Source organism: Rattus norvegicus, chromosome 8, assembly GCF_021556685.1.
Source record: "Rattus norvegicus strain SHRSP/BbbUtx chromosome 8, alternate assembly SHRSP_T2T, whole genome shotgun sequence".
NCBI lineage: Eukaryota > Metazoa > Chordata > Mammalia > Rodentia > Muridae > Rattus > Rattus norvegicus.
Window position 1 is genome coordinate 43,730,835 of NC_141541.1, and position 16,255 is coordinate 43,747,089.

General features: G+C 41.0%; 1 protein-coding gene across 1 annotated transcript; it reads left to right on the forward strand.

Annotated features, from left to right (window-relative positions):
• The first annotated feature begins 4,756 nt into the window (after positions 1-4,756).
• Olr1198 (olfactory receptor 1198) lies at positions 4,757-5,686 on the forward strand. The gene is given in 1 exon segment (NM_001000436.1): positions 4,757-5,686. A coding segment is annotated over 1 exon segment (930 nt).
• Positions 5,687-16,255: the final 10,569 nt, after the last annotated feature.

Here is a 16,255-nt window from a genome sequence, read left to right on the forward strand (position 1 = left end):
TTGGGTATGTTGTACCTTCATTTTCATTAAATTCTAAAAAGTTTTTAATTTCTTTCTTTATTTCTTCCTTGACCAGGTTATCATTGAGTAGAGCATTGTTCAATTTCCACGTATATGTGGGCTTTCTTCCCTTATTGTTATTGAAGACCAGTTTTAGGCCGTGGTGGTCCGATAGCACGCATGGGATTATTTCTATCTTTCTGTACCTGTTGAGGCCCGTTTTTTGACCAATTATATGGTCAGTTTTGGAGAAAGTACCATGAGGAGCTGAGAAGAAGGTATATCCTTTTGCTTTAGGATAGAATGTTCTATAAATATCTGTTAAGTCCATTTGGCTCATGACTTCTCTTAGTCTGTCTACATCTCTGTTTAATTTCTGTTTCCATGATCTGTTCATTGATGAGAGTGGGGTGTTGAAATCTCCCACTATTATTGTATGAGGTGCAATGTGTGTTTTGAGCTTTAGTAAGGTTTCTTTTACGTATGTAGGTGCCCTTGTATTTGGGGCATAGATATTTAGGATTGAGAGTTCATCTTGGTGGATTTTTCCTTTGATGAATATGAAGTGTCCTTCCTTATCTTTTTTGATGACTTTTAGTTGAAAATTGATTTTATTTGATATTAGAATGGCTACTCCTGCTTGCTTCTTCTGACCATTTGCTTGGAAAGTTGTTTTCCAGCCATTCACTCTGAGGTAGTTTCTGTCTTTGTCTCTGAGGTTTGTTTCCTGTAGGCAGAAGAATGCAGGGTCCTCGTTGCGTATCCAGTTTGTTAATCTATTTCTTTTTATTGGGGAGTTGAGGCCATTGATGTTGAGAGATATTAAGGAATAGTGATTATTGCTTCCCGTTATATTCATATTTGGATGTGAGGTTATGTTTGTGTGCTTTCATTCTGTTTGTTTTGTTGCCAAGACGATTAGTTTCTTGCTTCTTCTAGGGTATAGCTTGCCTCCTTATGTTGGGCTTTACCATTTATTATCCTTTGTAGTGCTGGATTTGCAGAAAGATATTGTGTAAATTTGGTTTTGTCATGGAATATCTTGGTTTCTCCATCTATGTTAATTGAGAGTTTTGCAGGATACAGTAACCTGGGCTGGCATTTGTGTTCTCTATGACATCAGTCCAGGATCTTGTGGCCTTCATAGTTTCTGGTGAGAAGTCTGGGGTGATTCTGAAAAGGTCTGCCTTTATATGTTACTTGACCTTTTTCCCTTACTGCTTTTAATATTCTTTCTTTATTTTGTGCGTTTGGTGTTTTGACAATTATGTGACGGGAGGTGTTTCTTTTTTGGTCCAATCTATTTGGAGTTTTGTCGGCTTCTTGTATGCCTATGGGTATCTCTTTTTTTAGGTTAGGGAAGTTTTCTTCTATGATTTTGTTGAAGATATTTACTGGTCCTTTGAGCTGGGAGTCTTCACTCTCTTCTATACCTATTATCCTTAGGTTTGATCTTCTCATTGAGTCCTGGATTTCCTGTATGTTTTGGACCAGTAGCTTTTTCTGCTTTACATTATCTTTGACAGTTGAGTCAATGATTTCTATGGAATCTTCTGCTCCTGAGATTCTTTCTTCCATCTCTTGTATTCTGTTGGTGAAGCTTGTATCTACAGCTCCTTGTCTCTTCTTTTGGTTTTCTATATCCAGGGTTGTTTCCATGTGTTCTTTCTTGATTGCTTCTATTTCCATTTTTAATTCCTTCAACTGTTTGATTGTGTTTTCCTGGAATTCTTTCAGGGATTTTTGCGATTCCTTTCCGTAGGCTTCTACTTGTTTATTAATGTTTTCCTGTGTTTCTCTAAGGGAGTTCTTCACGTCTTTCTTGAAGTCCTCCAGCATCATGATCAAATATGATTTTGAAACTAGATCTTGCTTTTCTGGTGTGTTCGGATATTCCATGTTTGTTTTGGTGGGAGAATTGGGCTCTGATGATGCCATGTAGTCTTGTCTTCTGTTGCTTGGGTTCCTGCTCTTGCCTCTTGCCATCAGATTATCTCTAGTGTTAGTTTGTTCTGCTATTTCTGACAGTGGCTAGACTGTCCTATAAGCCTGTGTGTCAGGAGTGCTGTAGACCTGTTTTCCTCTCTTTCAGTCAGTTATGGGGACAGAGTTTTCTGCTTTCTGGCGTGTAGTTTTTCCTCTCTACAGGTCTTCAGCTGTTCCTGTGGGCCTGTGTCTTGAGTTCACCAGGCAGGTCACTTGCAGCAGAAAAGTTGGTGTTACCTGTGGTCCCGAGGCTCAAGTTCGCTCGCAGGGTGCTGCCCTCGGGCTCTCTGTGGCGGCAGCAACCAGGAAGATCTGCGCTGCCCTTTCCGGGAGCTTCAGTGCATCAGGGTTCCAGATGGCCTTTGGTGTTTTCCTCTGGCGTCCGAGATGTATGTGCAGAGAGCAGTCTCTTCTGGTTTCCCAGGCTTGTCTGCCTCTCTGAATGTTTAGCTCTCCCTCCCACGGGATTTGGGTGCAGAGAACTGAGCCTCTCGTCTGTGTCTATTTCAAAGTTTTTTCTTTTTAGTCCAGTTTTCAGCTCTTTGGCTATGTTATGTAACTGTGATATGTTTTGTATTCACTGTTTTCTGCTGTGGTCTCCTTAACTTTATTTTGTTTTCTGGCTCATCAAAATTATTGGATGGAAGCTTTTTCATTTAGTACTTAAAAGTAGTTTTTCTTTTTATTTTTTAGGTCATATACTGGAACTGTGATTACACATATATTGGACTTGTTTAAGATTATCCCAGAGGCTTGGGGTACTGTGGTATTTTGAAAATTAGTTTTTTTTCCATCTGGATTTAGTATGGCTGATTTCTATTAATTCTGTCTTTGATTTCACTGATACTTTGTGTGACTTTAGCTAATCTGATATTAACTCAACTCAGAAAATTCCTAACCCATTACAAAAAGTTTCAGTGCAGCAGTTACCAATTAATCCTACTCATATTGACCCTGGCAGTAGTAGAAGCACTTCTAGCTACCCGCTCCAATGTTCTGGGTCCTCTAATGAGAGACACACATGCAAGTAGCCTTATATTTTAATATGCCTTTAACAGCTCAGTGGCTGGCCCACTTCCAAACCTTCATGTGGCTAACACACTCCCTCCCCCAATATTCCTGAGTTCTTGCTTACTAAAAATCTATATTCCATCTTTGTTACCCTAGACCCAGTCAGGGGCGCTCCTTGGGACCGCTCTTCCCTGGTTCTTATGTGGCAGCTACCTCTCTGTCCTCTGCACCTCTCAGGTGTGATGTCTCCATTCTTTCCCAGGCATGACAGCTATCTCTCTTCCTCAGATCCCTGCCTGGAAATCCTAAAGTCCCACCTCTGTCTCCATGCCCAGCCATTGGCCACCAGCAACTTTATTTACCAATCAAAACCAGAGGCAGGGTCCCTCAGTGTCTTACATGCAGACGTGTGGATTCTCGAGCAATTTTGGGGACCAAATTAACATAATACAAGCTGCATTAAACCAAATATACAACATTTCAGTTTCAAATTTTTCCATTTGGTATTTTGCTGTTCCTTATAATCTGTTGAAATGTAGTGTTTGTTAGCTCATTCTTTTCCTTCTAAATAGATTAAAAAGTAATTCAAGTGGCTATTTTAAAGTCCTTACTTCTAATTCTAGGCTATACAGCTCTGTATTACTGGATATATATTTTGGATCCTGGATCCCTTTTTATCGTTTTATTGTATTTCTAGTAACATTCAACTTTCTGACACTAGAGATTCGGATATGTTGTCGGACCCAGGATCATTTCCTCTATCATAATTATAACTGGTAATTGTCAGAAAATTTTTTTCTAAAGGCTAAACAAGGTATTTCTACATCTTTAGGGAGTGCAACTCTGAGGAAATGGTCCCGAGAGAACCTCTGTCTGCATAACCAAGCCCCTGAGATCTGCAAACCAGAATAAACCTCTTATTCTGTTACTCAAGGACAGGAGCTGCTTCTTTGCTGGATATTGCAGGAGCCACTGGATAAGCAGCAATTGTGAATCAATGTTGTCAGTACGGAAAGGATTACAAGATAAACCTGAGTGTACTTTGGCCTGGGAGAAGGCAGTCAATCCTGCATTCCAAGCTATTCTTTTCTATTCAAGAGGTCTTTATTTTTCTCAGAACACTTCAGATGAGAAACAGTAAGCAGAACATCCCTGCTGCAAGTAAAGGAAGGTATGTGCCCCTCTGACCCTGACCAGCCAGGAGCAAGGATCAGGACTGCAGACTGCGTGTGCATCTGCTGAAGGTCCCATTCTGCCCCAAGTCAGGAGGGTCTGTGTCTTTGAGAGCTCTGTGTCTCCTTTGTAAACTGAGATTGTTATATGGTCACATATTCTTAGAGGCTCTCACAGTAGTTCCTGTTAGCTTAGAATATTATTATTACTAAATCTATGTGTAGTCCAGTTAGGAGATTGTGGGGAATAAAACTTCAACTTGTAACTCTATAGCGCTGACCTAGAGAAGAAGTCCCAATTTAAGTAACTGGTGTACTATGGTAAAAGAATCATCTTCAGAATAGAAGAGATGCTCATCCTCTAATGCTGGAAGATAAGTGTAGTCCTTACTGTGCTCTGGAAGTTAGAGAGTCACCTGCTAGTTCACTATCATGCTCTGTAAATAGTTTAAACCTTCCTAACACAGTTCAAACTTCCTTTGGGTTCCATTTTCACAAAGAGGACATAGATTTGTGAGGACGGTGGTGATGCTTCTTTTTCTCCACTGGTTTTCTTCTCTGTCACACAGGTTTCCCTCCGGAGAAGAATGACTGTCAAGAATTCCTCTGTGACAGAGTTCATCCTCGCAGGTCTGACAGACCAGCCAGGACTCCGCATGCCCCTCTTCTTTCTCTTTCTAGGTTTCTACATGGTGACTGTGGTGGGGAATCTGGGCTTGATCTTCCTGATAGGGCTGAACTCTCACCTGCACACCCCTATGTACTTCTTTCTCTTCAATCTTTCTGTAGTAGATTTCTGTTTTTCCTCCACCATCATCCCTAAAATGCTCATGAGTTTTATCTCAAAGAAGAACATCATCTCACACTCAGGGTGTATGACACAGTTGTTTTTCTTCTGTTTCTTTGTTGTCTCTGAGACCTTCATTCTGTCAGCCATGGCATATGACCGTTATGTTGCCATCTGTAACCCCCTGATGTACACAGTCACCATGTCTCCCCAGGTTTGTTTACTCCTTTTACTAGGAGCATATGTGATGGGTTTCTCTGAGGCCATGGCCCATACGGGGAACCTAATGAATCTGACCTTCTGTGCTGACAACCTTGTCAACCACTTCATGTGTGACATCCTTCCTCTTCTTGAGCTCTCCTGCAACAGCACCTTCACAAATGAGCTGGTAGTCTTTATTGTGGTGGCCATTGATATTGCTGTGCCCATTGTCTCCATCTTCATTTCGTATGCCCTCATCCTCTCTAGCATTCTTCGCATGCATTCCACGGAGGGCAGATCCAAGGCCTTCAGCACCTGCAGCTCCCACTTGATTGTGGTTTGTCTGTTATTTGGTTCTGGGGCTTTCATGTATCTCAAGCCACCTTCCATTTTGCCCCTTGACCAAGGAAAAGTTTCTTCCTTGTTCTATACAATTGTGGTTCCCATGTTGAACCCTTTGATCTATAGTCTGAGAAATAAGGATGTCAAAGTTGCTCTGAGGAAAACCTTGGGTAAGATAATACTTTAACAGAGGAGCAGTATCATGAGGTGCAGTGGTGTGATTTGTCAGTGAGCAGTATTCATATGGAAGGAGCTATGCTTGGATAAGACGATGCAATGTTGCCATAAGAGGTTCAAGGTCTGGTAATTTTTTCCCTTTCTTGTAGAAGAAGAGAAGTTTATGCCACTATGGAGTGAATGTAGGTCTTCAAGGATCCTGGGCAATTGTTCTACCAACAAACTACATTCATCCCATAAAGAGGGTTGCAAATCTTATTTGAGCAAGATTTTAACACAGCTTTGTTTTTCCTGACTCTTACTCTGCCTAAACTCTATCAATATTTATTTTTTTTAATGAAAAAATGTACTTCTTTATTGAATATGCACAAATCCATAATTAATAGTCATTTTTTCTCATTTATAAGCTATTTTTCTGTAATTTATAAACATTGAGCACAATAGCACTTTTTGCATTGTTAGGATGGTCAGGGTTCAAAGCCTGTGTCTTAGCATGCCAACCTTTGTCATTTGTCCAATATTTAATATTATGCATGTTTTATCAATAATTAAGAGCCATTTATTCATTAAAGGGCCTTATAAATTATTTAACTATTCTTATTTAATAGACATTGAAGACACAAAAATATGTTTTATTCAAGGACAGAAAACTATCTGCTATCAAAAATAAACTCAAAAAGTTAAATTCATGTGTGTGTTATCTGTCTTTATGCTCTTTGCTTGACATATTATCCCTCCTTTAGGATTTCTTTTTTAAAATAATACTTTTTAAATTATTTTATCTTTTGAAACTAAAATATAATTATATAATTTCCTCTTTTTCTCTCAGCTCTCCAGACTCTCCTGTGTACTCCATTTTCTCCTCTAAATTTATGATTCCTTTTTCCTGAATTGTTACATATTTCTAAATATATAAATGCAGTTTGATTATTTTGTATACTCTTGCCTGTGGCTATTAGATGTTAGGGCCTACTCTCTTGCCTTTGATATGATTTCTCTTTTAAAATCATTATACATCAAAATCATATTCTATATATAATAATTTGATGCGACTTCTCAGAAGACATTTTTTGGAATGGTTGTAGAGATAACTCAGTGCTTCAGAGCATTTTGCTGCTATTCCAGTGGACCTGCACATAGTTCTTAGTATTCAGGTTCCCAACTTTTCCTGTAGCTTAACTCCAGAAGATCCAACTCCTTCTCCTCCTCATGTGTGGCACACACACACAGACACAAACCCATACACACAGACATAGACACACACACACACACACACACACACACACACACACACACACACACATTATAAAAACCTTTAAAAATCAGGCAAATTGAGAGAAGTGTCTTAGAGGTCTCATGGATCTGTGCCTTGCTTCAACAGTGTTTAGACAGAACAGTCCCAGGGATTCCCTCTTTGTTAGCTTCCACCATCCTTCTAGTCTTTCAAGTCTTAGTTTCCTGGACCATCTCTTCTCTGCCTTTGGCTCTTGGGACCCGCTAGTATAATCTCTTTGTGATGAGCTCCAAACCTTAGGTCAGCCTTGAGCTCCCCGATTCTTATTACACCTAAGTAGAAGCTCCTATGAATCACCTTGTCAACTTGCACTTGTCGGTCTACTGCATCTATCTACCTTTCTTTGGGTTACTATTTTCATCAAGATTACTTGGCCCTGGAGGATGTAAACTATTGCTTCCATGGACTGGCTGAGAATAGTGAGCTGCTTATTAGGGGCATTTCCATGGGATTTTTATGGACATGCTAATCCTAGAGCTAATATTTTATCTGGCCATGTATTTGCTTGCAGTATTCATAGGCAATACTTTTTATTATTATTATTTTTTTAATTAACTTGAGTATTTCTTATATACATTTCAAGTGTTATTCCCTTTCCCGGTTTCCGGGCAAAATCCCCCTCCCCCCTCATCTACCTTATGGGTGTTCCCCCTCCCAACCCCCCCCCCATTGCCGCCCTCCCCCCATAGTCTAGTTCACTGGGGGTTCAGTCTTAGCAGGACCCAGGGCTTCCCCTTCCACTGGTGCTCTTACTAGGATATTCATTGCTACCTATGGGGTCAGAGTCCAGGGTCAGTCCATGTATAGTCTTTAGGTAGTGGCTTAGTCCCTGGAAGCTCTGGTTGCTTGACATTGTTGTACTTTTGGGGTCTCGAGCCCCTTCAAGCTCTTCCAGTTCTTTCTCTGATTCCTTCAACGGGGGACCTATTCTCAGTTCAGTGGTTTGCTGCTGGCATTCGCCTCTGTATTTGCTGTATTCTGGCTGTGTCTCTCAGGAGCGATCTACATCCGGCTCCTGTCGGTCTGCACTTCTTTGCTTCATCCATCTTGTCTAATTGGGTGGCTGTATATGTATGGGCCACATGTGGGGCAGGCTCTAAATGGGTGTTCCTTCAGTCTCTGTTTTAATCTTTGCCTCTCCCTTCCCTGCCAAGGGTATTCTTTTTCCTCATTTAAAGAAGGAGTGAAGCATTCACATTTTGATCATCCGTCTTGAGTTTCGTTTGTTCTAGGGATCTAGGGTAATTCAAGCATTTGGGCTAATAGCCACTTATCAATGAGTGCATACCATGTATGTCTTTCTGTGATTGGGTTAGCTCACTCAGGATGATATTTTCCAGTTCCAACCATTTGCCTACAAATTTCATAAACTCGTTGTTTTTGATAGCTGAGTAATATTCCATTGTGTAGATGTACCACATTTTCTGTATCCATTCCTCTGTTGAAGGGCATCTGGGTTCTTTCCATTTTCTGGCTATTATAAATAAGGCTGCGATGAACATAGTGGAGCACGTGTCTCTTTTATATGTTGAGGCATCTTTTGGGTATATGCCCAAGAGAGGTATAGCTGGATCCTCAGGCAGTTCAATGTCTAATTTTCTGAGGAACCTCCAGACTGATTTCCAGAATGGTTGTACCAGTCTGCAATCCCACCAACAATGGAGGAGTGTTCCTCTTTCTCCACATCATCGCCAGCATCTGCTGCCACCTGAGTTTTTGATCTTAGCCATTCTCACTGGTGTGAGGTGAAATCTCAGGGTTGTTTTGATTTGCATTTCCCTTATGACTAAAGATGTTGAACATTTCTTTAGGTGTTTCTCAGCCATTCGGCATTCCTCAGCTGTGAATTCTTTGTTTAGCTCTGAACCCCATTTTTTAATAGGGTTATTTGTTTCCCTGCGGTCTAACTTCTTGTGTTCTTTGTATATTTTGGATATAAGGCCTCTATCTGTTGTAGGATTGGTAAAGATCTTTTCCCAATCTGTTGGTTGCCGTTTTGTCCTAACCACCGTGTCCTTTGCCTTACAGAAGCTTTGCAGTTTTATGAGATCCCATTTGTCGATTCTTGATCTTAGAGCATAAGCCATTGGTGTTTTGTTCAGGAAATTTTTTCCAGTGCCCATGTGTTCCAGATGCTTCCCTAGTTTTTCTTCTATTAGTTTGAGTGTGTCTGGTTTGATGTGGAGGTCCTTGATCCACTTGGACTTAAGCTTTGTACAGGGTGATAAGCATGGATCGATCTGCATTCTTCTACATGTTGCCCTCCAGTTGAACCAGCACCACTTGCTGAAAATGCTATCTTTTTTCCATTGGATGGTTTTGGCTCCTTTGTCAAAAATCAAGTGACCATAGGTGTGTGGGTTCATTTCTGGGTCTTCAATTCTATTCCATTGGTCTATCTGTCTGTCTCTGTACCAATACCATGCAGTTTTTATCACTATTGCTCTGTAATACTGCTTGAGTTCAGGGATAGTGATTCCCCCTGAAGTCCTTTTATTGTTGAGGATAGCTTTAGCTATCCTGGGTTTTTTGTTATTCCAGATGAATTTGCAAATTGTTCTGTCTAACTCTTTGAAGAATTGGATTGGTATTTTGATGGGGATTGCATTGAATCTGTAGATTGCTTTTGGTAAAATGGCCATTTTTACTATATTAATCCTGCCAATCCATGAGCATGGGAGATCTTTCCATCTTCTGAGGTCTTCTTCAATTTCTTTCCTCAGTGTCTTGAAGTTCTTATTGTACAGATCTTTTACTTGCTTGGTTAAAGTCACACCGAGGTACTTTATATTATTTGGGTCTATTATGAAGGGTGTCGTTTCCCTAATTTCTTTCTCGGCTTGTTTCTCTTTTGTATAGAGGAAGGCAACTGATTTATTTGAGTTAATTTTATACCCAGCCACTTTGCTGAAGTTGTTTATCAGCTTTAGTAGTTCTCTGGTGGAACTTTTGGGATCACTTAAATATACTATCATGTCATCTGCAAATAGTGATATTTTGACCTCTTCTTTTCCGATCTGTATCCCCTTGATCTCCTTTTGTTGTCTGATTGCTCTGGCTAGAACTTCAAGAACTATATTGAATAAGTAGGGAGAGAGTGGGCAGCCTTGTCTAGTCCCTGATTTTAGTGGGATTGCTTCAAGTTTCTCTCCATTTAGTTTAATGTTAGCAACTGGTTTGCTGTATATGGCTTTTACTACGTTTAGGTATGGGCCTTGAATTCCTATTCTTTCCAGGACTTTTATCATGAAGGGGTGTTGAATTTTGTCAAATGCTTTCTCAGCATCTAATGAAATGATCATGTGGTTTTGTTCTTTCAGTTTGTTTATATGATGGATCACGTTGATGGTTTTCCGTATATTAAACCATCCCTGCATGCCTGGGATGAAGCCTACTTGATCATGGTGGATGATTGTTTTGATGTGCTATTGAATTCGGTTTGCCAGAATTTTATTGAGTATTTTTGCGTCGATATTCATAAGGGAAATTGGTCTGAAGTTCTCTTTCTTTGTTGTGTCTTTGTGTGATTTAGGTATAAGAGTAATTGTGGTTTCGTAGAAGGAATTCGGTAGTGCTCCATCTGTTTCAATTTTGTGGAATAGTTTGGATAATATTGGTATGAGGTCTTCTATGAAGGTTTGATAGAATTCTGCACTAAACCCGTCTGGACCTGGGCTCTTTTTGGTTGGGAGACCTTTAATGACTGCTTCTATTTCCTTAGGAGTTATGGGGTTGTTTAACTGGTTTATCTGTTCCTGATTTAACTTCGATACCTGGTATCTGTCTAGGAAATTGTCCATTTCCTGAAGATTTTCAAATTTTGTTGAATATAGGTTTTTATAGTAAGATCTGATGATTTTTTGAATTTCCTCTGAATCTGTAGTTATGTCTCCCTTTTCATTTCTAATTTTGTTAATTTGGACGCACTCTCTGTGTCCTCTCGTTAGTCTGGCTAAGGGTTTATCTATCTTGTTGATTTTCTCAAAGAACCAACTTTTGGTTCTGTTGATTCTTTCTATGGTCCTTTTTGTTTCTACTTGGTTGATTTCAGCTCTGAGTTTGATTATTTCCTGCCTTCTACTCCTCCTGGGTGTATTTGCTTCTTTTTGTTCTAGAGCTTTTAGGTGTGCTGTCAAGCTGCTGACATATGCTCTTACCTGTTTCTTTCTGCAGGCACTCAGCGCTATGAGTTTTCCTCTTAGCACAGCTTTCATTGTGTCCCATAAGTTTGGGTATGTTGTATCTTCATTTTCATTAAATTCTAAAAAGTTTTTAATTTCTTTCTTTATTTCTTCCTTGACCAGGTTATCATTGAGTAGAGCATTGTTCAATTTCCACGTATATGTGGGCATTCTTCCCTTATTGTTATTGAAGACCAGTTTTAGGCCGTGGTGGTCCGATAGCACGCATGGGATTATTTCTATCTTTCTGTACCTGTTGAGGACCGTTTTTTTTTTTTTTTTTGGTTCTTTTTTTTTTTCCCGGAGCTGGGGACCGAACCCAGGGCCTTGGGCTTCCTAGGTAAGCGCTCTACCACTGAGCTAAATCCCCTGCCCCCGAGGCCCATTTTTTGACCAATTATATGGTCAATTTTGGAGAAAGTACCATGAGGAGCTGAGAAGAAGGTATATCCTTTTGCTTTAGGATAGAATGTTCTATAAATATCCGTTAAGTCCATTTGGCTCATGACTTCTCTTAGTCTGTCGACATCACTGTTTAATTTCTGTTTCCATGATCTGTCCATTGATGAGAGTGGTGGGTTGAAATCTCCCACTATTATTGTGTGAGGTGCAATGTGTGTTTTGAGCTTTAGTAAGGTTTCTTTTACGTTTGTAGGTGCCCTTGTATTTGGGGCATAGATATTTAGGATTGAGAGTTCATCTTGGTGGATTTTTCCTTTGATGAATATGAAGTGTCCTTCCTTATCTTTTTTGATGACTTTTAGTTGGAAATTGATTTTATTTGATATTAGAATGGCTACTCCAGCTTGCTTCTTCTGACCATTTGCTTGGAAAGTTGTTTTCCAGCCTTTCACTCTGAGGTAGTGTCTGTCTTTCTCTCTGAGGTGTGTTTCCTGTAGGCAGCAGAATGCAGGGTCCTCATTGCGTATCCAGTTTGTTAATCTATGTCTTTTTATTGGGGAGTTGAGGCCATTGATATTGAGAGATATTAAGGAATAGTGATTATTGCTTCCCTTTATATTCATATTTGGATGTGAGGTTATGTTTGTGTGCTTTCATTCTCTTTGTTTTGTTGCCAAGACGATTAGTTTCTTGCTTCTTCTAGGGTATAGCTTGCCTCCTTATGTTGGGCTTTACCATTTATTATCCTTTGTAGTGCTGGATTTGTAGAAAGATATTGTGTAAATTTGGTTTTGTCATGGAATATCTTGGTTTCTCCATCAATGTTAATTGAGAGTTTTGCTGGATACAGTAACCTGGGCTGGCATTTGTGTTCTCTTAGGGTCTGTATGACATCAGTCCAGGATCTTCTGGCCTTCATAGTTTCTGGCGAGAAGTCTGGTGTGATTCTGATAGGTCTCCCTTTATATGTTACTTGACCTTTTTCCCTTACTGCTTTTAATATTCTTTCTTTATTTTGTGCGTTTGGTGTTTTGACAATTATGTGACGGGAGGTGTTTCTTTTCTGGTCCAATCTATTTGGAGTTCTGTAGGCTTCTTGTATGTCTATGGGTATCTCTTTTTTTAGGTTAGGGAAGTTTTCTTCTATGATTTTGTTGAAGATATTTACTGGTCCTTTGAGCTGGGAGTCTTCACTCTCTTCTATACCTATTATCCTTAGGTTTGATCTTCTCATTGAGTCCTGGATTTCCTGTATGTTTTGGACCAGTACCTTTTTCTGCTTTACATTATCTTTGACAGTTGAGTCAATGATTTCTATGGAATCTTCTGCTCCTGAGATTCTCTCTTCCATCTCTTGAATTCTGTTGGTGAGGCTTGTATCTACAGCTCCTTGTCTCTTCTTTTGGTTTTCTATATCCAGGGTTGTTTCCATGTGTTCTTTCTTGATTGCTTCTATTTCCATTTTTAATTCCTTCAACTGTTTGATTGTGTTTTCCTGGAATTCTTTCAGGGATTTTTGCGATTCCTCTCTGTAGGCTTCTACTTGTTCTCTAAGGGAGTTCTTCATGTCTTTCTTGAAGTCCTCCAGCATCATGATCAAATATGATTTTGAAAATAGATCTTGCTTTTCTGGTGTGTTTGGACATTCCATGCTTGTTTTGATGGGAGAATCGGGCTCCGATGATGCCATGTAGTCTTGGTTTCTGTTGCTTGGGTTCCTGCGCTTGCCTCTCGCCATCAGATTATCTCTAGTGTTACTTTGTTCTGCTATTTCTGACAGTGGCTAGACTGTCCTATAAGCCTGTGTGACAGGAGTGCTGTAGACCTGTTTTCCTCTCTTTCAGTCAGTTATGGGGACAGAGTGTTCTGCTTTCTGGCGTGTAGTTTTTCCTCTCTACAGGTCTTCAGCTGTTCCTGTGGGCCTGTGTCTTGAGTTCACCAGGCAGCTTTCTTGCAGCAGAAAATTTGGTCTTACCTGTGGTCCCGAGGCTCAGGTTCGCTCGTGGGGTGCTGCCCACGGGCTCTCTGCAGCGGCAGCAACCAGGAAGACCTGTGCCGCCCCTTCCGGGAGCTTCAGTGCACCAGGGTTCCAGATGGTCTTTGGCTTTTTCCTCTGGCATCTGAGATGTGTGTGCAGGGAGCAGTCACTTCTGGTTTCCCAGGCTTGTCTGCCTCTCTGAAGGTTTAGCTCTCCCTCCCACGGGATTTGGGTGCAGAGAACTGTTTATCCGGTCTGTTTCTTTCAGGTTCCGGCGGTGTCTCAGGCACAGGGGTCCTGCCGCTCCTGGGCCCTCCCCCACGGGAGCCCAGAGGCCTTATACAGTTTCCTCTTGGGCCAGGGATGTGGGCAGGGGTGAGCAGAGTTGGTGGTCTCTTCCGCTCTGCAGCCTCAGGAGTGCCCACCTGACCAGGCGGTTGGGTCTCTCTCTCACCGGGTCTGGGAGCAGAGAGCTGCTGCGGGCAGGGATCCGCGGGTGTGGGACTTCCGGTAAACACAGAACGTGCCCGGTCCTAGAGAAATTCTGCTTTCCTGTGTCCCAAGCTCACCAGGCGTCTTTCTTGCAGCAGAAAATTTGGTCTTACCTGTGGTCCCGAGGCTCAGGTTTGCTCGTGGGGTGCTGCCCACGGGCTCTCTGCAGCGGCAGCAACCAGGAAGACCTGTGCCGCCTCTTCCGGGAGCTTCAGTGCACCAGGGTTCCAGATGGTCTTTGGCTTTTTCCTCTGGAATCCGAGATGTGTGTGCAGGGAGCAGTCACTTCTGGTTTCCCAGGCTTGTCTGCCTCTCTGAAGGTTTAGCTCTCCCTCCCACGGGATTTGGGTGCAGAGAACTGTTTATCCGGTCTGTTTCTTTCAGGTTCCGGCGGTGTCTCAGGCACAGGGGTCCTGCTGCTCCTGGGCCCTCCCCCACGGGAGCCCAGAGGCCTTATACAGTTTCCTCTTGGGCCAGGGATGTGGGCAGGGGTGAGCAGTGTTGGTGGTCTCTTCCGCTCTGCAGCCTCAGGAGTGCCCACCTGACCAGGTGGTTGGGTCTCTCTCTCACCGGGTCTGGGAGCAGAGAGCTGCTGCTGGCAATACTTTTTATATGGTCATGTAAATGCTTGAATTCCTTCCTTGTCTTAGCTCAAACTTCCTGGGCCATGTCAAAAAGACAATGCTTATCTACTTGTGAATTTCTCAGAAACCCTGTGACTCAGGGAGCTTGTTTAACAGATAATTGTAGTTTTCCCATTCCTTCCCAACAGGCTATTTACTACCCATCAACTGGCCTGATTGTCACAGGCACAGATCGCTTTTAGCCTGCTCAGCCCAGGGACCTTGTTCTATCCATGGGGTGTATATGTGTGTCCTGAGAGAAAAGGATCTGGCCTTAAACCTCAAGCACTTCACAAAGTATATGTGATCTTTCTGGCTGGATTGCTTTACTCTTGTGATACAGCCTGGCAGTTTGTCCCCCAATAAACTTTTTCCCCCAGTAGAGTGGTCATGTTTGGTGGATTTGATGTGCTTGCTTAAAAGTTCAATTTCCCAACCAACCCAAATAAGAAAATAAGCAATTGATATGTTCATATTATTTAACAATTAATAAGGGATTAAGCTCACATACACACATTGAAGAATCTCAATATGTATGAATTTTAAACTTTATCTGAGTGAAAAACGTCACATGAAAGTAGTTGATACTTTTTATAACATTGAAGATGTAAGACTTGACCTACATCCTAACTACTGGGAGACTCCTATGAATGAGACATGGGACTGGAGATTGATGCAAAAGCAAGAGATTTATTATTCCAGCATGTTGGGGTTGGCCTACATTCAGAGGAGAGGTGACCCTGAACTATCCATTAGTACAGTTTTTATACATTTTGTAAAGAGCAGTTACAGCAATGGTGATTGGACATGCAAGCATTGGTGGGCTCAATTGACCTTTAGGTTGCTGCCAACTCAGGCAGCATAGGGGTCTTTGATCTATATAACTGGGGCTGCTATTAGATAAGGTTGGGACAACCCTTCCTGGGAGGAAAGGACTGCCTTGAATCTTGGAGTCATTCCAGGAACTATGTGGTCAGATAAGATTGGAACATTCCTTCCTGGATGGGAGGGGCTGTTTGGTGCCCTGAGGCTGGTGGAAAATTACTAGCTCTTTTCTTTCAAAGGCAGGTAAAAATAATATATGATGGTTACAATCAGGAAGTAGTCATGTAGGGTGAGGATAACTCATGCTAGCAAACTTATTGGAAATGAAAATATAACTTAACTGAGTGGTGGTTGTGTGGATATGTAGTTTTTCAATAGTAATGGATTGTACATATAATTTGGTTTAATTTTCTTGAATTTCACTTATATTTCAAGAAGAAATACAACAGAATACAAGAGACAGAAGAATCTGAGGCATTGAATATATGATATTAAAAATGGATACATTGGTCAAAGAAAATGTTAAGTCTATAAAATTCCTGACATAAAACATCCAGAAAATATGGAATTTTATGAAAAGACTAAACCTAGGAGAGGAAGGAGAAGAATTCTAGATCAAAGTTCTAGAAAATATTTTCAACAAAATTATAGAAGAAAAATTTTCTAACCTAAAGAAGAGCATACCTTTAATGGTACAAGAAGCTTACAGAACACTAAAGAGATTGGACCTAAAAAGAAAGTTCCCTTGCCAGATAATAATAAAAAAAACTAAACTTACAGAACA